Source organism: Rhea pennata, chromosome 2 (assembly GCF_028389875.1).
Source record: "Rhea pennata isolate bPtePen1 chromosome 2, bPtePen1.pri, whole genome shotgun sequence".
NCBI classification, from domain to species: Eukaryota; Metazoa; Chordata; class Aves; order Rheiformes; family Rheidae; genus Rhea; species Rhea pennata.
This window is the reverse complement of record NC_084664.1, coordinates 7,467,104-7,483,730: the sequence shown is the minus strand read 5'-3', so window position 1 is coordinate 7,483,730 and position 16,627 is coordinate 7,467,104. Positions and strand designations below refer to the sequence as shown.

At 38.8% G+C, this 16,627-nt stretch overlaps 1 protein-coding gene across 3 annotated transcripts in view; it reads left to right on the top strand.

The window, feature by feature from the left end:
* XYLB (xylulokinase) overlaps nucleotides 1-16,627 on the top strand; it is an 82,410-nt gene that overhangs the window by 7,080 nt on the left and 58,703 nt on the right. For all 3 annotated transcript variants that reach the window (XR_009957536.1, XM_062568783.1, XM_062568785.1), the window contains exons 7-14: nucleotides 853-918; nucleotides 2,877-2,949; nucleotides 8,102-8,220; nucleotides 9,463-9,544; nucleotides 10,501-10,541; nucleotides 10,960-11,075; nucleotides 13,650-13,765; nucleotides 16,307-16,380. Coding sequence is in view for 2 of the 3 variants with exons in the window: in XM_062568783.1 (XP_062424767.1) it covers nucleotides 853-918; nucleotides 2,877-2,949; nucleotides 8,102-8,220; nucleotides 9,463-9,544; nucleotides 10,501-10,541; nucleotides 10,960-11,075; nucleotides 13,650-13,765; nucleotides 16,307-16,380 (687 nt within the window). In the remaining variant the exon portion in view is untranslated. The remainder of the gene's footprint in view (nucleotides 1-852; nucleotides 919-2,876; nucleotides 2,950-8,101; nucleotides 8,221-9,462; nucleotides 9,545-10,500; nucleotides 10,542-10,959; nucleotides 11,076-13,649; nucleotides 13,766-16,306; nucleotides 16,381-16,627) is intronic.

Genomic DNA, 16,627 nt, shown 5'->3' with positions numbered 1-16,627 from the left:
AGCTAACAAGCAGCTGTTGACCCAAGAAGAGAGTTTCAGAAGTTCAGGACTGTATCAGAGAATACTCTGTCACTCTTCTCTTCCTGACACTTCTCTCTCTTGTAAATGGGACGGTGCATTACGGAGTGGAAGCAGGGCTGCCCTCCAGGCATCCTGGCACGTGGGTAGTAGGTTTTACTGCTAGTTCAACAGAATAAGGCTCTGAGCTCCCAGATTGCTGATTCTGCTCTTGAATCATCATCTGTGGCTTATGGCCAAGGTTGCAATCGGACTTTATTTGCCACTGACACACACACACACTGACCTCTTATTTTTAACTTACTAAAAGCAATCAGATAACTTCAAACGTTCAGTGTTAGGAGGTCTTTATTTATTTTGTTATTTGATATAATACATTGATGAAAAACAATCATCTTTTAGCTATTAGACTGTTTTGGAGTTACTTCCTTGAGTATGCATCTTCCTGCCTGCTCCATTCACCTTCCTCACAGAGAGATGCATAGTTGGGTAGCCTAAACCTTTTTAAGGATTTAAAGGCAGCATTTGAGTTGTGTGTGTTTCTGTGCATGTAATAAGTGTGATTCATTCCACTGAACTGTCATTTCTGAAATGTAGATTATGGATAGTAATACTTTTTCACAGGCTTTTTTTCCAAAAGGTGAGCAAAATTCTCATAATGAGAGTATGCGTTATAGCCTGCTTAGTGCAGATTGCCTGCTGTGCGCTGACTTTCATCATGCATCAGGCAAATTAAATATCCAAAGTGCAATGTACTGAACTCATTACACAGAGTTAATGATTATTGACTCCATTTAGGGTTTGTGTTTCTAAGCATTTGCATTTCTTTCTCAGCGTTTTACAGGAAACCAGATAGCAAAGATTTACAACCAGAATCCTGAGGTCTACATGCAAACTGAGGTTGGCTCAATTTCAATGTAATTATTGGAAATCACAGTTTAAAATCTTTTAAAATGAATTTCATAGAGATACCAGATAACTTTTTGCTAAAGAGAAGTTCTTTGATTCCTATATTTGATTTTAAGATTAAATTTGAGAATTGGAATGATGATTTTTTAAATTTATATTTTTGTTAAATTATAAGCTGTTAGGCAGATAAAAATTGAGCATCAGATCCATCTCAAATGTTATATTTAGTACAATTGGATCAGTTGGATCCATGGAATCTGACCATTGTAGAAGAAGTTTTAAAAGGTGGACTGGCATGTGAATGGTAATAAATCGTATGTACAGCAGTTCCAACACTTGGAAATGGGGTAATTAAGCACATAGTTGAATTTTTCACACCCAGAATTGGCCGTTTGCATGCAGAAATGTGATTGTTCTGCTCTGCATAACTGGCGTGCATACAGATGTGCCTATGAAGAAAAACTGCAATTGATTTTAAACTTTTTTCATAGTTTTCCCCTTGAGGGGCTACTTTGATTCTATTATTACAAATGAATTACACCGTGTAGTAGGTTTTCTTCATGTTTTGAATTTTAAAAATCAGCAATCAATTTCATTATTATTTCAGTTTGTTGAGTCTGTATGTGGCAGGGACCGAAATGCTCTGATTCGCAGCACGGTGAGAGCTCCATGCGTTACGGCGTGAGCGAAGGGAGGGCTCCTGTCCTGTGGTTAGAATCGGCCAGGCATCCTGACACGTGAAGGCGAGCCGCTCGTGTTTTGTGTTATTACAGTTCTTAATAGCATTGATCAAGTTTCTGTGTTTTTTAAAACCTCACCCCTGCATGAAACAGGTGACTTCGTGGGGAAGTGAGTTCCGTGGTTGATTCTGTACTTCGTGGGAAAATAGTTCCTTTTTTCAAAAAAAATTTCCTTTCTTAGTATCTACTCGTTGTACAACCTTCATGCAACTGAGGATGGCATGAAACAAATAGAAGACCAGTGCGGTTGGGTGAGAAGCTCAGCCTGTAGTCTCTGAACGCCGTGCGAAGCAGTGGTTTCGTGGTCGCTAATGCAAACCCTGTCACGGCGGGCTCACGCCACCAGCAGAAATTTGATCCCGATTAGTTATTGGGAGACGATCATGTTTCTTTTGAATTAGAGCACGCAGTAAGGAATTTGTCAGCTTTTACACCCGCTCCTGGGACATGGACAATACTAGATCCTGGCAGTTTCTCTAGCAGATCTGAACTGGCAGCGAGTTCCTGCGGGATCCCTGCTTTGTGCCATACGGCGGGGGCGTTTTGGGGCCAGGATTTAATGCTTTGTTGAAATATATCCCAAGGCTGAGCCACAGGTAGTGATTCAGCACAAAGCTGATTGCTACCGACCGGTAACTCCTGGGATGTCTGGGCCTGGGTTGGGAAGAGGTCGCGGGCAGGAGGAAGGTGAGAGTTGATGGAAAGGTGCTGCTAGCAGAGCCTCACCACAGTTCAGACCAAAAAGCCTGCAGGTCTGTGCTCTGGATTGAGCAGGGCATGATTTCTGCGCCTCTCTCCCGTTGTCAACATACTGATTTTTTTTTTTTTTTTTTTTTGGTAAGTGTTTTTTGTTGAAATGAGATTGAGAGATACATCACTGTCATGAATTAATTCCTGATGACATGGAATGTGCTAATACCGTAAGTGTATTTTGCATGTTTCAGAATGCAAAACCATTAACAGCTTTTATCGTGGGATTCCCACTAGATTGGTAGCTGCTGTATTCCTTAGACAGGAAGATATAGAACAGAATAATCCTTCTAATTGTTTTTTTTTTTTTTTTTTTTTTTTTTTTTTTGTGTGTGTGTGCTTTCTGTACCTAACATTAAGCGTCTATTAACATTTGCTCCTTCCAATTACTTAATTATTTACTTTATTTGAAGGGAATGCTGATGGGAATCACTGTCTCACACTATCTTTTTCTTTCAGAGAATCTCTTTGGTTAGTAGTTTTGCAGCTTCCCTTTTTCTCGGAGCTTATGCACCCATCGATTACAGTGATGGTAAGTGTGTGGCCTTTCCTGCTAGTGACAGTCCAACAAGGAGATTTTTCCTCTTCATCCACATCTTAAATGGAGTGAGGGAAGGGAAAGGTCTTTATCATTTATTTTCAGTCTTCAAACATTAATGACAAGGTCATTCGTTTTTACACTAAGTTACTTCTTTGAGTTTGTTGCTACTCTCGATAGTGCTGTCAACTTTGCTTATTTATCCTCGTCATGCTGTAATTCCCATTCCTATAAAATGGATCGACAGGAAATACTTTTAAATGAAATCGTACCCTTTTTTTATTACTTCAGGATGCAAAAAGGAGTGCTGAAAATTTCTAAAAGCATAGAAAAGTTGTGGTTTCTTTGTTAGACTTCATAGTTCTGCTATTTTTTCTTTGCTTTTTGATTATCTTGCTCTGAGTTGCACAAGATGTGAACAAGAGGTATGTTGTGATCCCCCCTCCCTCCCCGCTGGAGTGTGGATCTGCAACAGAAATATCTTTTCAAAATGAGCCAGGGTAAAACCATAAACCAAGCAAAAATCCCCAAACTCCATTTAAAAAATACAATCTTTCATCTCTCTCTATCCATCAGAACAAAGGCAAAAAAAAAAAGAGTGACCAGGCCAATGTCTTTTTTTTATGTTATATGTTATCTCAGGTATCCAGCTTTTAAATAGCAATTTTAAATGGCAATTACAAGGAAACCCTTTTCCTGGGAGCTGTGATGTTATTTCTAAATAGCATTTTGATTCTGCTCAGAAACTAAGAGAAGATATATTTCAGAGCTGAAAGGGTAGATAGTAAGGCTCTCCAAGGAAATTTTGCATTATAGAGCCAGATTTGACACTCATATGTGAAGACCAACTCATTTTTTTTTCCTCCTTTGTTATTCCAACAAGGCTCAGAGGAGAAGGCAAGACATCTCAATTTTAGCTCATGGACAAGTTATTCAATATCGACTCTCCCATTTATACTTGAGACCTTAAAAATTGAAAGACAATTCATGCTTATTTTGAAGCAATCGTGCGATGATTACATCTGTCGTCTTGTCCTGTTCTGTTAGCCGTGTATTTTCACAGTTACATTTTATTTTTTGTGTATTATTGGCAACAATAACTCTTTGAAGATCTGCACTTTGCTCCTCAGCAGACCCCAGTACTGAGCACTTCAGCTACTCAGCACCTTGCTGAACTAGCTCCATGTACTGTATTTCAAATAGAGGTGGTGAGATCTTCCAGATAGAAACTGTCTGATATATTTGCTAGAAAAAACTGATTTTTCAGTGAAAGTGAAGTGTTCATTTTGGTTGAAATGTTTAAAAAGTAAGAATTAAAAATACTGCCTTTTTGTAGTGTTATCTCTGCCTTTTCTGATTGGAAGCAAGTGGGGAAAACAGTGCTGCTTCACTTCTGGAAATGACAATTTCTGTGTTTAGTTGAAAAACAATACATTTTAAGCTGTAAGCAAAGTGAAACCTTTCATAGAAAATATATTGTGTTTTCTTTTCAAACAAGACCTAGGAGATCTTCTTAATTCTGTTACACCCTTGGATATTTAAATAACTTGAATAAATCTTAGCTACTGTTCAGAGGTTGTAAGATTATTAAATGTGTGAAAAAAAGATAAGAGAATTAAGCAGCCCATTATAATTCTGCTCTTACAAGATAAAAGATTTTGCAGCATTGTAAGCTATATTTTGTCTTGTGTGTTCTTTTTTGCTGTTAACATAATGAGAGAGAATTCTAATTCTAGTAATAAAATATAACATATGCAATAGTTATTTGGAACCAGCTAAAAACTTGTTTTCTTGTCACTTATGATCTGCAATTCACTAGATCTTTTATGTTGCACCTGTATATCATAGTTTGAAATGCATCTCTCAAAATAATGTTCGGAGAATAGACCTTTTCCTCATTTCTGTAGGTTTAACTTTGGGTTGTATCATCTTTAAAAGACCCTGTCAAATTGTTTAGCTCTGCACAATAACCTGTCTCTCTAAATTTGCAGGTTACTGTCAGAAATGTGTTACCCAATTTCAGGGTTTTTCCTTAAAGGTCCAATCTCATGGGACTCAAATCTCTCCTTGTGAATGGCTGAGCACCCTGGTGATTGGTTCAAAACACAAAACACCCCCCAAACCAAATTACATTTTGGTGGAACGGAGAATGATTTTCATTGATATTGTACAGATGTTAAAAGTAAGATATGTTTGGGACCTAAACAACTTGAACATTCGAGGGATTCTCTCTTTTAGAAGACACCTTGATAACAGCTCTTCAACCCTTGACCTAAAGAAGCTTTATCTTCTGAAATGCTTTTCTAGGAGCCTTAGGCAAATCGTAGCTTCGCATAGTTGTTTTTGTTGGTCTATCAAACAAGGGTGCTTTGAACCGAAGCCTTTTCGAAAGGAAGCACTGCGGGCTGAATTTGCGCCTAATGTAGCTTGTGTGGTGTCAGGAGAGTTTTACCACCGAGGATTTTAACTCGCTGAAAAGGCAGCCCAGAGTGCCGTAATACGGATGCACTTAACTGTTTATGAACACATTCAAATATTGATCTTTTTGTTTATTGATTAATAAAACCAATTAGTCTCTGTCTTTTGGCCTTTGTAATGCAATTGTTTTTCTCCAACCTTGAAGCACTTGAATTTCTGTGTCTGTAGTGAGTATTATCAAGTCCTGATTGTGTTTCTGGCCGTTCTGTGTTAAGAGCCAGTGATGTTTGCAGTGAGATACTGAATCCTATTCATCCACGTATTGAGCCTTTCCTCAATCTTCACTAGACTGTGACCTTGGCTATTGACACTGTTCGTTCTGATGGGGTATCTGCTTGGAGTAGCAAGTCAAAGGGCTGCCTTCGAGATTTTTTTTTTCCTTTTTTTTTTTTTCCCCAATCTTAACCCCCTTCTTAATCCTCAGATTATTACTTATTTTAAATGTTTAAATTAGAGCAGAGCGTTTAAGGTGTTTTAACTGATGTTTGTTTCTAGAAGCAGGGTGGATCGTAGTTGGAGGCGATCAAGTCGGGAACACACTCTCCATCACTCCCGGTGTAATCAAAGCAGAAAGAGAAGCAGTTCCAGGGAGCAGTCAGCTATGCTTTTTTTTTTTTTTTTTTTTTTCTTCTTTCCAGTGCCTAGTCAGTCTCATGCAAGTGTCTGAAGTTAGATAAGATATATCCAGGACAATAGGTTAATAGTTCTCGTAAAATAGTTGTTTTCTGTCTTTTCAATGAGTTCTGGACAGAGAGGTAAATCAGTGCATCTTTGTTTTTTCAAGTCATGTTAAAGCCTCTGTGTAACTGTATCTGTGAGTCAAAGCAACTGAACTGTTGTCTCTGTATTTTAAAAGCTTAGACTTTTCAGTTGTGAAGGTTGGTATTTTGTCTCCTTTATGCAGGAAAGGTTGGGAGCTACACTTACATCTTGCAAAATGGCATTGGAGGATTCCGGTTAAATGTTTCTCTAATTTGGGAGGGTGAAGTTTTTTTTTTGTTTTTTTGTTTTTTTTTTTTTTTTTTTTTTTTTTAATAAAAAAGCCCACCCTTCTAATAAAATTCTTATTTAAAGATTTTATTGCTCACTGAGTAATTAAATCGGGATTCTTGACATTTTAATCTAGGGACTTTTCCAGGAAACTCTTAAGATCTGCATGTTTCCTGGTAGAAAGACTTGTGTTCCCTAGAGGCGCGGGAAGAGGCTGCTCGCACCTCCCTTAAGTGCGGATAGTGTTACTAGACTCGGTTTACCCAGGGAGCGGGGAGGTGGCTGGTTTTAAGGGTGGTCTCATTTGCAGAATGGAGAGAAGCTGGAATAAGTCTTCCCGTCTTTGCTGTTCCCGTTGGTGGCAGTGATTTTGGCAGCAGAAAAGGGAACTGCACCTTTTGCCTGTGGGAGGCATGTTGCGCTTTGAGCTCTGTTGAATTACTGCTTTTGCATTTTAGGCCCAATTAGCGATTGCATAATTTATTAAGTGTGTTTAATTTGCGTGAATGTGATTGATTGATTGAATTTAATGAAGTTAATTTTATTTTATGTGTTGCTAAGTATAATCCGAATTTCCTGCTGTTTGGCCTGGATTATTCCAGTGCCTCAGCTGGAATATGCCTCAGCATTTGCACTGGTGTAACCAGCAGCAGTGTGTGCATGTGGAGTGTGCAGCAGGATTATCCTGGGTTCAGAGTAAGAGCCCTGCTGGAGCCTGATGGTCTGCTGGCCGAGATGGGGGTTGCACCTCATTCCACGTCCCCTGCGTACTGAGTCAGCTTCATCATCTCTGTGGTTTAAAGAAGTTGAAGATGTATTGAAGTAAATTCTAGATTTTCTGCAGTGCTTAGCTGTAGCTGTGTTTCCAAGATAAATAAGTCATGGGCTAAATGGTCTTTGAAATGAAAATGTTGTTAACCCAGAATAAGACTAATTTGTCCCAGAACAGTACTAACTAGAAACACGTACAGATTTTTCAAGTCTAATGAAATGTGCAATTAAAGACATCTTAGAAATATGGGAAAGAGTGAGCACTCCATATCTGAGCAATTCACATCTAACTAAATTCAGTTAATTTTATAAAGAGGAGTAGTGCAAATAAAATAGTGAGGGCAATGCAATGAGAAGCTAAAATAAAAGTGCACAACCCCCCTCAGATCTAGTAAGAGTGAACTTAGGTGGCCACGACAGTCAGTAAGCCAGAGCAACCAGTAATTCATTCACTAAATTTACTTTTTGGGGGTATTGCACACTTGCAGCTGTTGCAGATTTCATTTGGGCTGTTCAGCATTTCTGAAAATCGTGACTTTGATAGTTAAAGCTGGACTATCCAAATTAGCCTTAGAGATTACTTTTGAAAATTTGATTTTATTCCTTCATCTCTGAAGAAGGAAGCATTGGTATGGAGGAAGATTAGCCAGCCTGAATTTGGATGCTTGTGTGATACTATACTCAAAGGTAGGAGTAGCATAGAGACACACCACCCAGAGACCTATACCTGTATAGTATTATTTATGCTTAGGAGAGCTGAAATCATTCTATTTTGATGTAAAATACTAATCTATAATTTTTCTGTTGCATGTAACAAGGTGAAATTATCTGTTGCAATACAGCCTGTTTTCTGTATACTAGTTTTGTATGTGATGACCTATGGTGCTTCTTGTGATCTGTCTTGTAGGTTCTGGGATGAATTTGCTGAAGATTTGTGAAAAGGTATGGTCAGAGTCTTGCCTTGATGCTTGTGCACCTGGATTAGTGGAGAAACTCGGATGCCCTGTGCCATCCCACTCAGTCCTGGTATGTACCTGTCCAGAAGACTTGTTGATAAATTGTCATTGGAACAAATTGGGCTTACTGCTGGAAGTTCAACTAGTGGGACTTCCGTGGCATGTATTTGTGCATGTGTGCACGCACCGTTATCCTCAGAGCAATGCTAGTTCATTTAATACTTCCAGGTGTGCTCTGAATGTATATGCTAGAGCAGGAGCAGACGTCTTTGAAAACTGGTCGTTGATGGCTGTTATGGCTTTCATCATTGATCATCTTGGATTCCTGCATGTCCTGGGGTACAAAGACAGAAGTTTTGACAGATGCTCCAGTGATAAAATCTGTATTTTTTTTTCCCCCTGCCTGTGTGCCCACAAGCATCTGCTCACTGCAGAGCGATGCGCAGCATGCAATACTGCAGAAATAGAACCCAGCGTTTGCATTTCTTAACAGTCACCTTGTTTTAAACCATTTGTAGAGTTAAATGGTTGGTCTTTATGAATAATTTTGGATATTTAAAGCTCCTCAGTTCGCATAAAGTAACAGTGAAATCAAATCAAGCTGAAGGTCTGTTAAAGTAAGAGCTAATTCCGTCCTACTACTTGGCACAGGAAGAGCTCTTGCTGTAGGTGCAGCATGTGTGAGAGTAGATAGGTGTCACCTGATCCCTCTGAATTCAACACCAGTAAAATAGCTAACTGGTGATTGCAGTGCCTGTCTTTTATAAAAGAGAAGGAAAATACCAAAACTTTACACATGCCCTCATATTTTTTTAAGGATAGTTTTCGTCTCCTGCTTTTTTTTTTTTTTTTTTTTTTTTTCCCTGTGTCTAGCAGGTATGGTTTAAAACAATAATATTCTTGCCCCCTGAAACAACAGGGGTCATATTCCAGCATTGGATGTTGTGATGTTTATTAATATTTGCATTGAATTTCTATGTGTTAATATTCAGGTATGTGTGCAAAACAGATGGGTATATTTGTTATTTAATCTGAATAATTAGAGATAGACCCACAGTTAAAATGCTACTATTTACTTGACATATTTCAAAATCTAATCTGGGGGGTATTTGTGAGGTTAGCTTAATTAAAATAAAATAAATAATAAGTGGTTCAAACTCTCTAGAATATTTATATCTTAAGTATGCAAAGGTAATTATCCCAGCTGCTCGGGGGCTGCTTGTTTCTCTGTTACAGCACAGTCTTACATTGCAGGGTTACTTTGCATTTTTCAGCTTTTTTTACTGTATTTTTCTTTTCTTTTTTTCCTTAGGGGCCCATTTCTCCTTATTATATTAAGCGTTACGGGTTTAGCCCAGACTGTAAAATAGTAGCATTTACAGGAGACAATCCAGGTGAGATGATTAGATGTGTAATGATTCAGCAGATATGATTATTTACAAACCAAAACTCTAAAATCAGTCTCATTAATTCTCAGGTGCTGCCTCTCCACTTTTGCCAGCATTAATACCTTTCTCTAACAGCCTTACATCGCTGTTTCTTCTCAAGTAGAGACATACTGGATACGAGCTGGATATTACAAATGAACTCCCTTTTGCCTAGTAATTAGAGATGATTTCATTTACCTCTTGGTAGCTTCATTTTGGTTTGTCCGCACCTAAGAAACTATTCTTAGTATGAATTGCTTCTATTTTAACTTGGAAAATGTGAATTCAGAAACTTCTGTTGCAACTTGTCAAGCTGAAAGGTGGAGATGATTCTCTAAGAGTTTTCCTTCTGTAGGGTGGATCTCGATATGAGGGAATGTGCTAATTTAGGGTCAATTTTGGGAATCCTAGAGACTAGACTAGACTGTTTCAGTGTAAAGCAAGGAAGTCTGTTTCTCAAGACTGCAAAAACATTTATCTGCATTACAGTTGCATAACCAGGTTTGAATTAAGAGGAAGGCTTTGTCCTGCTTTCATCATGCTATACTTCGCATGCAGGTTACAGGAGGTGGTGAAGCTTGGAATTTCCCAAAGGTCCCATTTTATGCTAAGAATCAAGTCCGGCTTAGTGTAATACATGTATCAGTAGTCTGACGTAAGTGGGAGTCTTGATGCTTTAAAGCGCCATGTTAAATAAGGGTCCAGGGTGCTTAGAACCTGAATGTGTAAAACTCTGGAAAATCTTGCTTTTCTGCAGTTTTTGTCTTGAGCATTCCAACTCTATGCTCAAAATGACTCCCAAAGTCTTTGCCCCTCTTTCACAAAACCAAAATGCCATTATATAGGCTAAAGCCATCATGAAGCATATTCTAATTGAGTTACATGAATAACTTTTTGTTTGATATTCTGACTCTTGCTTTCAGCATCATTGGCAGGGATGAGACTTGAAGAAGGAGATATTGCAGTAAGTCAAAACATATTCCTGAAAAACTATCCGTATCCCTGAATAGATGAAAGACATGAAATGTAAAATGCTAACATGGGACAATAACTGTAGATTATCAGCTAAATTAATCTATTAGTGCTGATTTTGTTTGTTGCATTCAAGATTTTTTTTGATCAATCTATAAGCTAGATGAAAGATTTTAAGTAAACTCTGAATATTTTTAGACAAATGCTCCAGACGTTAAAACCTATCTCCGTCTGGTGTGTATTTCACTGAGGTGACAAGTCAGAGCTAGCTGACTATGCTATGAATCCAATTGACTTAATGTGTAATTTAAAAACAATTAGTGGTAATAACAAATGGTTTTAATCTAATTTCTATATTGCTTCCCATGCACATTGTGATAAGGCTTCAATTATTTTTTTTTTTCTTGTAGATTAGCCTTGGCACAAGTGACACATTGTTTCTTTGGATCCAAGAGCCAACTCCTGCCTTAGAAGGTCATATCCTCTGCAACCCTGTTGACTCTCGAGCGTATATGGCACTTTTATGGTAATATAATTTATTTTTTTGTACATCTGGGATCAATAAGATACTAACATTGAGAAAGAAATACATTTTATTTGTTTTGCAAAATGATAATGAATATGCCATTCAGCATTCTCTACAGTATATGGCAATCTATTGTTGAAACATTTGCATCAACATTATAACATTTGCATTGTTTAATTTGGGCAACTGCAGAGTTGTGGAGGATAAATTTTCATGGCAATAAAAAGATGAAATTAGTTTTTTGCATACATAGGGTCAGCTCACTTTGCAATTAAGGCAATGTATTTAATGTACAGGATAATGACTGTCTGAAATACAATAATCTGAAGTGTCAGAAGCTTGACCAGACCGCGTAACTTCTGTGCTATTCTAGTGGTCCAGGGGGGCAGATGAAGATTCCCCTTCTCGTAGAGGAGAACGCTCAGTGATGTTCAGGGACACATTAAGCTGTGAATGTGGAAAATACTGAGATCTCAAGAAGCCCAGCTGTGAGGACTGATCCTCATGGTAGCATTTGGCTGCTGTAGTCAGGGAATGTTTTAGTCCCTAGACAGTCAAGTGGGTGGAAAGATGGCCTAAAGCGATGTTGTCCCTCGCTGAGTCAGTGTATTTGAGAGGAAAAACTTTCAAAATGGGTTAGACCATTTAGGCATATATTTACAAGTAATATACAGAAAATTTTGTCTAAATCCCCTGGACTGCACAGATCACAACCCAGAATTTATCTTCAGGGAAGAATGAATGGTATCCTACGACCTCTCTACAACCCGAAGTCAGGACATTGGGTTTCCTGGGAAGGCCTGCAGAAATGAGCAACACTGTAACAGGGCTACTGATGTGAACATGCAGAAACTGCCCTCCTAAGGATCTGAAAGAGTTTTGTTTTTTGATTCATTTCCCCCCCCCCCCCACACACACTTGGACTACTGCTTATTTGTTGGAATAACCTTGTTTCCTTTATTCCAAAATAATAGATGTGCAAAGTAGCTACTTTGTGAAGTCGTCTCTGAAGTGCAGATCTGATGGCATTAGTGATAACTCCACCTGCTCCCTGAGGATCCTGAGATTACCCCTTACCTCTAACGCCACAAAACCAAACTGTAGATTCTTGTGACTCAAAACTTCAAGAACGCTCAAGTCTGCCTTTTAACTTTAATGTTGAGCCTTACATGTACAGTACAGGATCCCGTAGATAACAGTGGGAACAGCGTTAGTGAATTTGAATTTATTAGGGCAATATTGATTGTAAGTTACTGAGTTTCATAATATTAGTTCTTCTTTCCCCATCTGTTTCTGCCTCCACAATTCACTTTTTGCACCAAATGCCCCTTATGTTGGTATGTTTATAGCATAATGCTATAAACAGGGGACTTACCTGGCTTAGGAGAAAAAAAGAGTACATGAGCTGCCAGGCAGATTATCCACAGAAAACTGAAGTAAATTCAGCTGCTGTTATGGGCATGTTCAACGATTTCCTTGCCCTCTTTCTAGACATTTCTGTGCCTTTCCAGCTGAGTTGCTCAGATAACTCTGTGCTGGAGAGTATTCAAACTGCTTTCCTTTGGATCTAAGTCAAATGCCGCAGTTTGTTGCGGGAGTGTTAGATTCACGGAGGAGAGCTAGGAGGTGACTGCATAGGGGGTGTGCAGATCATGGACGCTGAACAGATGCATATTTTACAGACAACTTTAATTATCTGCTTTCTGGATTACTTGTGCCTCAAAGCAGAGCCAGTTAGGGTCCAGCATGGTTTATGAGCTTTGGAACGGAATTGTGCACATGCAGCTGCGGTGCTTTTCTGTGTCAGATCCTGGCCCAGGGCTAGAGCTCATAAGTCTGGTTGGACCCAAGCTGGCTCTGTGCCGGTAGCATGTTCCTGAAATCAGAAATGCAATATGGAGACACTCTTGCTCCTTACAGAGTCATCTCTGGTTGAGCTTTTTAGCGTCAACTCTGTCAGAGTACTTGTGACTGCATATGGTAGCACTGCCTCTGCACCCATAATACAGAACTTTCTTCCTCAAGTAATTAGCTCCATCTGTAGATAGTCTCCAAAGGTGGGTGTCCATCTTGGCTCTCAGTGGAGCCTTCTACCACAGTGCACAAACACAGCTCCACAGCACCCAGCCCTGGGCTAGCTCAGTCAGGGCTGCTGCTGCTGCTACTTCAGTGTGTGCAGGATGTTCTCCGGTGCTTTGGGCTCCAAAAAACCTTTGTAAGTCAGAAACTGAGCTGTGGCTCCTGTATATGGAGCTCTGAGGAGGTCTCTGAGCTGTTCTGCTGGCCTGAGTTTGGCATGGCCTGCTAGACTGGATCTGTGCCGACTCACCCGAGCGATGTACGCCAGCATCTCTGCACTGTTCCTCAACATGTGCTGTAATGTTTGTATTCTTTCCTACCTCATTTCCTCCCCTCTCCATTTCTTTGCGTAAGGAAGAGATGATTGTATCTTACTTTGAACAGCTATATCCATCTGATATAATAAGCAGCAATACTGAGTAAAACAACAAATTGCTTAAAAAATCTAGGACCAAATGATTTGGAAAATGCATATGGTATGTTTGTGTGTTTTAGTTTTAAGAACGGCTCTCTGATGAGAGAGAGGATCAGAGATGACTGTGCTTCAGGCTCCTGGGATGAATTCTCCAAAGCCCTAACGTCTACTGTTGCTGGAAACAACGGAAACTTGGGTATGAGCCTTAGCAAGGCTGGGAATTCCCGGGTTTCCTTAGGCACACTGAAAATTTTGTGGTAGTTGCACCTACTTTTTAATTGGGTCATGGTAAAGGCCGATCATTAAGTTAACTGGAATAAGGAAAATTCCTGATACGTACTCAGAAATACTCTCTTGCCAGGATAAGTGTCATGATATTATTTTCCTTTAATAGTCAGTAAATAAGAAAATGGTATGAAAGAAAATGATATTTATGGAACTGTTTTGCTAATTCAAAGTCTTTTAGTATCCTCTTAGCAGTAGAATTTTAAAACTAGTGACTTCTGAGGGAAGTTTTCATTAAGAGTTTGTTGCTTTATACCGAGGACTCAAACAAGGTGGACTTAAGTAGCTACATATTCTCTCTTTCTCAGTCTGCCATGTTTTTGATCTCCGCATGTTATTCTGTAGTTTTGTGCAGTGCACGTGACCAAAGCAGTGGTACCGGTGTTGAATGACTTGCAAATTTTTTGCACTTTCCCCAGTCTGTGTCACAGGGTCTCATCACTGTTTTTTCTCACATTATGTTAAGGTGAATCAAATCAAACAAAATGATGATGGAAATAATTAACTGCTGTATGTGAAATTTTACATTATTTTCTCTCCTAGAATGTAATATTTTACAGGTGTAGTATATAGCTCTGAAATAAGTTACCAAAAACTGAGCCTGTGTGTAATCAAGATTAAAATTTAACCATTGTGGGGCTGGATTGGAATCATTACAATTGTATTAGGTCTGAATTAATATGATTAAAATTAAATTAGAAGCTCTGGGTAGAAGAGTCTTTTTTTTTTTTTTTTTTTAAGTCCAGATATTTAAACCATAGAAGACTTCATTTGCTAAAAAAGTGAATTTAAGATACCGTTTCTTGACACTGTGAGATTAGCACTGATTTCATTTTTAGAATCTTACTTCTGTTGTCTGTCTAATCTCTGTGGGGTATTAAAATTGCCAGGAATTTCTTTTCACTAGAAGGCAAGTCAGTTCAGATGTTTCTGAACATGGGAAGAAGTTAATCTAAATCCCAAAAGTCAGCTGCCTTAGATTATAATAGGAAAAAATGGAAGTTGATTAGAATATTATTACTGATTTCCAGGATGCCAGGACACTATCTTGAAAGCTTTAAAGTGTGTGTTGCAGTATATTTGCTTGGAGAACTCAGTCCCCTTTCAAATGTGTGTTTCGTGGAAGTCATCCTCAATAACCTGCCTCCTCAGATAACCTCTGGCTTACCTGAGGATGTGGTTTGTACATAAAAGCACAGCAGAGCCCATAATCTGAGTTCCTGAGGGAAGCTAAGCAAGTGAAAAACGGGTGAGACTTCCTCCCTTCGCCGGCTGTGCCCTGCCTCTTGGGTGAGAAGATGCCACTGGAGGTTTCAGAGGTTTGGAGCTGGGCAGAGGCACCTGCTACGATGGGATTGGGGTGATGACAGTAAAACAGGGCTAAGAAATAAGGAATGAGGAGTGGTGAACAGATGAGGGTCCTGTGCTGTGTGTGAGGCACCTGAGAAGGCAGGAGGAAAATCTGGAGGAGGAAATATGCTTGAAAGCCTCGTCTGCCAGATTCAGTGTGGCAGCAGGTCTGGGATGTACCTAGCCTGGTAGTGCCATCTGGAACCCACACTGCTACTCAGTGGCAGGTTTTCTTAATATTTAAACTTATTTTTTTATATTTAATATTTAACCTTGATTTAGGATTATGTATGCTGAAACACAGTACTATTTTTAGCTGTTGGATATTATTTGTAGGACTAGGGGATACTCTCATTCCAAAGATCTGAACCTTGGAGACTCTCCTTAGTTTCTTAGCTAATCGGCTAGTTCTTGTCCTCATTTTCTTCTATTTTTGTCTCCTTTTTGATTATCTTTTTTGACCACTCCTTGCTGTCAGTGCAAAGGAAATCTTTTTCACAGTGTTATCTATCTACAAAACATTACTGCATTTCTTCAGGTCTCATCAAACCTATTCAGAGACCAGCTCTGCCTGTAACATCTGATACTCCCTAATAAGCTCATGAAATATATTCTAGTGCATGAAGTGTCCCGTTATTTCTGTACTCTTCTTACTAACCTACCATTTTTTTCTTTCACTTTTGCATAGGACCTACTGAAACTATTTCTAAGATGTGTTATCTATGCTACTTGCCTATGTGCATGTTTTAGTAGGTGCTTGCTGTTTTACAGACTTGTTTATTGTATTGTTTGGATTTTTAACGATGTATTAAGCATGTCAGGCTCTAGGCATCTTTTAGGTGCACATTTTTGTAAATTGATAGTAATAAAATTAAATTCAATGAATATCTGGTTTGAAATTAGTTAAGGAACAAGCTGCGCGCTTTTTGTGTGTGTAGATGGAGGAACTGTACCAAAATTAAATGTTTATCTACTGGCTGAAACAGGCTGAAATGTTTTCCCGTGTACATGGTACATGTTTATGATCATTTTAGCTATGTGCTGAAATAAGAATATAACTTTGTGCTTGGTGAAAACATAACACTAATTTTTCTTGATACAGGTTTCTACTTTGATGTGAAGGAAATTACTCCTGAAGCTGTTGGGATTCACAGATTCAACAGAGAGAACCAAAAGGTAGTAATAATCTAATTAACATCTAAAACCTTGAAGGAGTACTGTCAAGGCTTGAAATCTTTGCCATTATCTTTTTTCATCTGAGATATTTGCTTTTGAGTTTCATTTGTTGATGCAAGTCCTTGGGATGGTTTTCCTAAGGAATTATTTGGCCTATAGCTTGAGAGCATCTGCAGCATGAAGTCTGCACTAGAATTCACAGGGAGTTTTTTCTATGAAATATTTCCTGTGCTTGAAAACATGGTTT